Source organism: Triticum aestivum, chromosome 1A, assembly GCF_018294505.1.
Source record: "Triticum aestivum cultivar Chinese Spring chromosome 1A, IWGSC CS RefSeq v2.1, whole genome shotgun sequence".
In the NCBI taxonomy this organism is placed as follows: Eukaryota; Viridiplantae; Streptophyta; class Magnoliopsida; order Poales; family Poaceae; genus Triticum; species Triticum aestivum.
The window spans coordinates 61612167-61620784 of record NC_057794.1 but is presented as its reverse complement, the minus strand read 5'-3'; the positions used below and the strand labels follow the sequence as shown (position 1 = coordinate 61620784).

General features: G+C 39.7%; 1 protein-coding gene across 2 annotated transcripts; it reads left to right on the top strand.

Moving 5' to 3' along the window:
• The first annotated feature begins 377 nt into the window (after window positions 1–377).
• On the top strand, window positions 378–8399 carry LOC123190201 (ultraviolet-B receptor UVR8). 2 transcript variants are annotated; one of them, XR_006496217.1, is made up of 16 exons: window positions 378–763; window positions 852–928; window positions 1384–1462; window positions 3549–3608; window positions 4039–4140; window positions 4230–4323; window positions 4701–4743; window positions 4823–4868; window positions 4962–5002; window positions 5102–5204; window positions 5686–5771; window positions 6506–6560; window positions 6644–6710; window positions 6894–6930; window positions 7678–7757; window positions 7936–7973. XR_006496217.1 is itself a non-coding variant. In XM_044602801.1 (15 exons), the coding sequence occupies exons 1-15, from the start codon at window positions 514–516 to the stop codon at window positions 8059–8061; spliced, it is 1260 nt and encodes a 419-aa protein (XP_044458736.1). In that variant the 5' UTR covers window positions 386–513; the 3' UTR covers window positions 8062–8399. The 2 variants fall into 2 exon arrangements, 1 of the variants encoding a protein (XP_044458736.1); XM_044602801.1 differs by lacking the exon at window positions 5686–5771 and having other exon boundaries at window positions 386–763; window positions 7936–8399.
• The last annotated feature ends 219 nt before the right edge of the window (window positions 8400–8618 follow it).

Below are 8618 nucleotides of genomic sequence, written 5' to 3'. Positions count from 1 at the left end.
TTTTAACGGTGGATGTTTGGATTGTGGAGACAGATAGCGAATGGAGGAAGAAGATGGACTTTTGAGGTAAAAATAAGTCGACAATGTTTTCTTGAAAAATCAAAGCATGATTTATGCGTGCGGATTCTGAAGGTACACACTTGCACAATTAGTATGCAACAACTATTCTCGCAAAAAAAAGTGCGTAAGAACCAAAATAGTTTTACACCAGTAGCAACGCATGAGCAGTTCACCCGCAAAAAAAAAGAGCAACGCATGAGCAGTTCACCCGCAAAAAAAAAAAAAGAGCAACGCATGGGCAGTTGCCTATTGAAAAATAAATAAATGTTCGTTTTTTCGTAAATGAACTGATGAACCGGACGTCTCACCGGCATCTGCTCACCGGTAAAAGCCTGAACCAACGACAGTTCGTTTCTTGTAAACTATGCTAGGAGGAGATAATCAGGTCGCCGACGTGGACTATCCGACACCGCGAGCGACGCGACCACTCCAGAGCTCCAACGCGGAACGGCGATGTGGCGGGCGAGGCGGTGGCCGCGGCCCCGATGGTTCTCGTCCGACACGGCGGCAGTGGGCGCCGATTCGGGCAATCCGGCGCGGCGTCGGGTGGCGGCGCTTTGGGGGAACGGGGACCACGGCCGGCTGGGGCTGGGGGCGCTGGAGTCGCGGTGGAGCCCCACGGCGTGCCCCTTCTTCCTCACGCGCCCCGCCGACCCGCCTACCTCGCTCGCCTGCGGCGGCGCCCACACCCTCTTCCTCACCGGTACGCTCCCCTCACCCTACCCGTTTCCTCCTTTCTGACATCGCAATGTAAAGGATTCCGAGAGATTCTGACCTGCCGTTTTCTTCAGAGGGTGGGCGCGTGTTTGCTACGGGGCTGAACGACTTTGGGCAGCTCGGGATAGGCTCCTCGATGCCTCATACTCTGGTACTGGTTCTTGTCCGTCATACCTCCCTATGTTTGTGTCTACACTGTCAATCAAAGAAACTTCGGCACATTAATTCAAAGCCAGACGCTTCAGAAATACTAGCTGAGACAAATTAAATCAGTGTCTGTTCTGTTCTCTTTGCGAAACCAAGTCTGCTGTATGGAATATTTTTATGTGTACCGGAGATACAGATATGCATGAAAGTGAATAGCTATATAAATATTTCAATGTCAGTATAATTTTTTACACCAGATGTTTGATTCCTCCCGCTTAAGAATTAAGCAGATTGAATCTCCAATCCATGAATTTATGGCATCTATTGACATACAATTTATGTATGTTACAGTTCTTATTTGAGGTTCTCTTGCCTGTTTTTTATTATTTACCCTTGTAGGTCATTAGTCCACGCATCTGTGTTCTTCCAATGACAAGTAAGTTCTTCTTTTACATGTAGGACCCTGTTGAAGTCTCTGGATTTCAGGAGGAAATTGTACAAATTTCAGCTGGCAACCATCATTCTTGTGCAGTAACAGGTGAGCGAAAAAAGTAAGGTGCAGTTACGTGCCTAGGTTTGCTTTACGCTTTACCAGAAGAAGGTTAATGTATATATTGAGAAGAGAACACTGGAAACAGCAACACCACCTGTTGTATTATTGTTAGTATGGAAAATCTGACGGCTAGGGGCATGGATGCCTGATGGAGTTCCTAGAGCACCCAGTTGTAGTGTCCTAACAAATAAGGATTTCTCTACAAATCTGACTCAGATTTTTAAGCATGGCAAATCTTGCCATGCCCGCTAAAGGAAATTGCCATGCTCGTGACAACATAATTTGCCTTCCCGGACATCAGATTTGCCATGCTTAAAAATCTGACGTCATATTTTTAGCATTTCTGATAAATAAATAAGATGGAGCGAGCTGTCCATTAATTAAGTTTTTTTTTAAATTATGTTATGTGCCTAAAGCCCTACATCCGGGTATGTAAGGCCTATTAATCTTTTCTTAAGTTGAACTTGTTAAAGTTTGACCAAGTTTATACAAAAAAATAATACAATATATACAATACTCAATCAATACATTATGAAAACATAGTTCATGATATATCTAGGGATATTGATTTGGTAGTATAGATGCTGATTTTTTAGGACAACGATAATGGTCTTTATAAACCCAGATGTATGGAGTATGTGGCTGATTGATCAACCTTTACTAACAAATTGCCAAGTATCTTACCCTACTTATAAAGGTTGGAGTTGGTGGTGAGTTCACATATGGGATCAACAACCTTCACAAATAAGCAAATGCACTCCTGCCCTTGTGTGGACTAGCAACCTTCAAAAGACGTATATATAGGAATGTACTTTTAACTCACATGTGGGACCCAGGCACCCAGCACAAATAAGTAAATATGCTACGGTCTACTACTTTCATGTGAGACTCCACCTGAAAATCATGCTCTTGGTTTTAGTTTTCCTTCCCAACCAATTTTTCTAGTTCTATATCATAGCATAGGACAGCGAACAAATAATAATTCCAACCCCGATGATAGACCTCGTCCTCTTACCTGATCGTCGACCTTGTGCAGTCAACTTACTAATGCACATCATGTGTTTCAAATTCAAAATGTTGTCTCACTTTAAATCTTCAAAGGACCTACTATGGCCGTTTAAGATTCTCCAACGCCGGCCGCATGACCCCTCATGGTATTTTTGCTTTCTTATAATCGTGAACCTCACAATGGCCGTCGGACACCAACGTCTTTTGGTGATTACTAAGCCGGTGGGCTAATTCCTCATCTTCTTTATGGCTTCGTAGCTACGCACGGGCATTATGCTAGTGATCAAGTAATTTCGAGCTCCTTGTTTCTGTGTGGCGTACACAATATACTCTAGGTCTTCAACATTACATTGCAGTAGAAGCTCATTGTAAATATTAGTGGACCCTCTGTGGCTCAGTACTATATATCCATATATAAACAAATGAGACAGGCAACTATAAATATGCAACAGAAATATGCACTAATTGGGCTTCATTTTCATAAGAAAGGATAGATATCTGGAATTGTGCACTTTACCTGGACCTAAACTGTCCATCCATGCTGTTGAAACATCTTAATTCTCGTAGTACCTTCATAAGTTGTGTAGAATTATATAAGATTATTATTTAGTATTGATGATTGAGTACTGCAGTGCACCACACAACATGTTTCTTCACAAGTTAATCAGCATTTCACTGATACTTGAGACTACTATACAAACTGTAAACGTTATGAGCTCGAAATCTTCTACTCCCTCCTGTTCACTAGAAGCTGCCATTTGGTAACTTTCAAACTTTTATTATCAATGTCTTTTAAGTTATTCAGACAAGATACTTAAAAATCATATGCAACAATTTGTCTTGAAAATTACTGATAGCATATAACTTTTTGTTGGGTTTTGTAAATATATTACAATAGAAAATAGTAACCAAAGCTCTAGTTTGGCCACCATGCCAGTGTCTTTTCGAGAACTGGAGGAAGTATTCATTTTTTAACAAATTTATTTATTATTTATGATGTACATCAGAATTGTTGTGAAATCAATTCTTATTAATAAGCTTTTGTGCTATCTCTTTTCAACAGCGTATGGTGAGCTCTTCGTTTGGGGCAAAAATTCGAGTGGCCAGCTTGGCCTTGGCAAAAGTAATAATATTATCTTTTTTCTTTACACTCTTAGCATCATCCATGGTTGAACCCCCACTTAATGCAATATGTGATAATTGAATGTTTGGATTGGTTTAACAATTTGGCGTTATCAACAGTGTCTTGTTTTACACTGATGGGTGTGGGGTCATTTGATCCAACTAAAATCTGGAACATCAGTTTCCCTCAAAAGAAAAAAAATATCTGAAACATTTATGTCTAAGATCGACTTGTACATATTACTTGAGCACTTAAGCTCCAGTTTGTCCTACCAGTCTTTCCATCATCACCTGTAGCATCCTCATGCTTCTGTTAAGATTTACTGGGTATGATAGTCTGTTGTTTCTTTCATCAATAATCTTGCTATTAAGATGAACATTTGTCATCAGCTTAAAATTCTGAATTAAAGAGCCCTTCCTACTTGGTTTAGGTGCAGGAAAAGTAGTCTCTACCCCAAGAAAGGTTGACTACTTGGCTGATGTTAGAGTGAAAATGACTGCTTTGGGATCAGAGCACTCAATTGTTGTTACAGGTGAATGTGCTATGTATTTGTGTTATAGTAATAACTTGAATATTACTGCTTTTGAGCGTCTGAAATCCCCCTGTTATTTTCTTCTTAAGAGGATGGTGAAGCCTTGAGTTGGGGAGCTGCTGGTGCTGGTAGACTTGGACATGGCCATAAATCTAGCTTCCTGGGATTCACTATGACCTCAAAGTAAGATCACAAGTTTTTGCAGAGCACTTATTGTGGGCACACCATTCTATCTTCTGGGATAGCTCATGTTTTCATTTATTTGGAAAATATGGACATAGTAACACCTTAACCTTAAGAATGCAAAATTCTCTATCAGAAGCTGGCACTTATGGACTTAAAAGATAATGTTCATCTCATAACAAATTCACATGTCACAAACTTAATTGCCGAAGTTCCTAGTTCCAAGATGATGCAGTATGAGCTTGAGAAAATATCTGTGTGGTATTATGTTGGATATTTTACTGTAAAACATGTTTGATGGTTTAGATTTGTTTGCACTATGCTAAAGCTATATTTGTCTGGAAGGATTATTGATAATCTGATCTTCATCTGTGCAGTGAATATACTCCAAGGTTGATAAAAAACCTTGATGGTATCAAGGTATTTTGCTTTTAAGTTTCACTGTGTCCTGATCAAATAATGACCCCCTTCTCATTGTTCATGTCGTTACATTGAATAGATTAAAAGGATAGCTGCGGGAATGCTGCACTCAGCTTGCATTGATGGTAAGCTCATGGAAAAATTGTTTAAAGTAGTACACTAGTCAACTGCTGATCATGATTTCTCCATCTTATGTTCTCCTTGCATAAAAATTGCAGAAAAAGGTACTGTGTTCATGTTTGGGCAGAAGACTGAGAAGGTGGTATCCAATCAGGCCTCTTGGGACATTTTTTTACTGTTTTCATTGGCCATAAATCTGCTTCCTGGGATTTTCCCTGTATTTAACCCAAAATTACAGGTACTTGGAAGATCAAATGATGCACCTAGACCAAGTGTTGTTGAAGAGATACAATTTTCAGAAGAAGTTGCTTGTGGAGGTTATCATACTTGCGCTGTAACAGGTATCAGTTGTGCATGCAGAAATCAAAAGAGGAGCACTGATTTCTGTTGTTGGCAGTAATTTGTTAGATTGAATTAGATAAAAACTTTGGTCATATGCATTTGCATATATTTCTTGTGGAATAGATTCGGTCTCCAAATAAAGGACAAACCCAGTTCTAGAAGCTCCAACACCAGGTGGGGTCTAGGGAAGATCGTATGAGGCAAGCCTTACTCCTGCACAGTGCAATGCAGGGAGGCCGTGTCGAACCCAGGACCTCTTGGCACAAGTGGGGAGTACTTCACCACTGCACGAGGCCTGTCCTTAAGATACGGTCTCCAAATAAAGAAAACAAATTTCAGGAATAGTTATACACTGATACTGATATACATAACCCTTTTTGGGGGACTAGGATCTCAGGTCAAAATATCTTCATCTCTATATTGCACCTGGTGAAGCCGTGCAGACTGACAACATATCTGATCAGCCATGGTTTGTCCTAGATGTGGTGCTGGACTGGAACAAACTGGGTAACTACCGCCATGAAGATGGCCGGACGGCATGGAATGGGGGATTGAGCAGAACTCAGGTTGGGACAGGAGGAAATGAGGGAGATAACTGATTGATAAACTATTCTCTTATTGCTTCATTAAGTTTGTTACATGCTAGTCCATAAGTAAAGCGACTAACTTTGATCCACAAATCAGATCTCAATTCATACAAGACACTCAAGATCAAACCGTGACCCTTATCTTCCTAGTTAAATTGGACTGTTCCTAATTTAACTAGTCTTTTCTTAACCTTTCTATCGATAACATAACCTATCCAATGCCCTCACGGATATGCCCTATGTCCTGTTCCGCTGTGAACCCACAACCATAACATGTACAGTATAAACTTGGCATATATGGGTTTTCGTCAATAGCACCTTATGCACTTTAAAGGATTATGCAGCTTTAGTTTTACAAACTGTCCCTCTATTTTCTCGAATGATCAACTGAAGCAGTTCAAATTGAACAAATTGTGGGCTTGCACATTGTTAAATCTTTATGTACTTCATAGTGCATATTTTACATGAAATTTCTAATAGATTTTCATTGTGGAGTCTGCCCTTTTAACTCTCTTCAATTTTGTAGCTTAATCCTTAATGCTCATTTTACTAGCATAATTAGTGAATTGCTAAGCAAATATTTCTATCTCTTGGCAAGGGACATAGCTTGGATGGTGTTATATTTTTACAATTTATCAGTGACAACTATCAGTTTTATTCAACTGTTCCAAGGATCTGAAAATGGTGACATGGATACCCGTGATATTTTGCAGATCGTGGAGATTTGTATTCTTGGGGTTCAAATGAAAATGGCTGCCTTGGTCTTGGGTACTTCCATCTACTACTGCTTCTAGAAGTTTACATTTGTATCAAACTCTGGGATTGCTGACTTACATAGTATCGCTTCCCAGAGGTACAGGCATGGTTCGCTTCCCAGAAGTTGTAAGAAGTTCATTATTTAAGCTTCCTGTATCTAAGGTTGGTATGCAGTATGTCTAGTCATTGTTCAATTTTTTATTTATACTGCAATGTTTCTTCCCTTGCAAAAAAAAGGCTGCTCATTTCTTTCCTTGCAAAGAAAAGACAATTCATTTCTCCCCTCGCAAAAAGGAAAATATGTTTCTTGATTTCTGGCGAACCTTCACCGTCTACCTTTTGCAGGTATCCTGTGGTTGGAAGCACACAGCTGTAATTTCAGGTATCAAATTGTTTCATCATTTCTATTTTATGCTGGGTTCTAAGTTCTAATTAGTAGTACTAGCAAATTATGTTATGAAGCAAATACTTGTATCTTGACAAAGGGTGTCCATAAATAGGTCTCATTACACAACTTATTTTCATGGAATTCCCTTGGTTAGACAATTGTATCTCTCAATTATGTATAGCAAAAACAAAATAGAACGACAGTTCTAACTTGCACTGGGTATTGAGTTGAGGATATCATGTCACAGTAATATAAAATGCAGGGTACATACACATGGCTCGACTTAACTAGTTGTACACACAATTCAGAGAGACACAAAATCGCAATAGTAAAGGGCTATTATTGTTTCATTACATCTGCCTGACTTTCCAGCCCATTTTCTATGTCCATTTGAATGAACAACATATGTATTTCTTTTTTGGAAAGGAAAGCGGCAGGGAAAGGCCCTACTTTTTTATTTTATAATAAGAACCCAAATTCACACCCGTGAGGACTTGAAACCAGTTGCACCCAGTCTAAAGAAAGAATGGTGCTCTTCTATTCTTATGATATGCACCCTCTGTTTCTAAATATAAGACGTTTTGGCAGTTTAAATTAAACTGTCAAGACGTCATATATTTAGGAAAGGAGGTAGTACCTGAGAAAAGTTGCCGTGCTATCTTTAAATAAGATTTTATGGGTTGTCTTTTCTCTTCTGTTGCCACATTGCCTGTGATACTCAGAACATCTCAAAACATCCAGGTGAAGATATCTACACGTGGGGCTGGGGAGGTGCGAACGGTACCTTCTTCGAAGAGGGCCATTCTTCTGGCGGGCAATTAGTGAGTTGCTTGCTGCCACTACAACAATTTATTAGTACTTGATGCCGACATTCAGCATCTTTATACCTGCTTGCACAATTTCCATCAAATCATGTCGTATCGTAACAATAATTCTACATATCATCATGGTAACACTGCTCGTTTCACCTGATTCTGCTGACCAGTGCCTGCTTTGCAGGGGCATGGAAACGACGTCGACTATTGCGAGCCGATGATGGTAGAACTTGGCAAGAATGCAAGAGCTGTTCATGTATCATGTGGCTTCAATCATACAGGCGCGATACTCGAGTACGCGGAAAACTGACTGCTGTGCCATCTGCAGCACTTACAGTGCAACCAGGCATGTTTGGTACTACTCAGTCATACCTGCACAAAGAAAAAGAATAAGCTGACCTCGAACGAGTGATGAACTCGTAAAACAGAATTACAGGTTAGTCTAGCTGTATAGCCTTCTTTCATACATCTTCATTGTCAGCTTGTATCTATGATATTTGATGGCCTGTAAAGAAGTGGTGTTTGACGTCGCACAGGCTGTGATGTAAACGGCCAGTTGAAAATGTAAACATGATTTTAACTAAAATAAATCTTGTCTTGTACAGTTACAAACTTGCAATGTACATGGATCGTCCATTGTTATTTTTACATGGCGCTCAACTATCTCTCTTTGGTGTTGCGATTCCGTTTGACAACTATTTTCGGTGGATGTCGTGCTTTTTACGCGTCAGAATTTGAAGGGCTTGGGGCATGGTCAAATTAATGTTAAAACATATGCAAAGATTGAGTTAATATGCTACTTATGGTCTTTGCCTTGTTCTTTGTGCATAGGAATGTAAAAAAAAAAGAATATTTGAGTGGATTGTA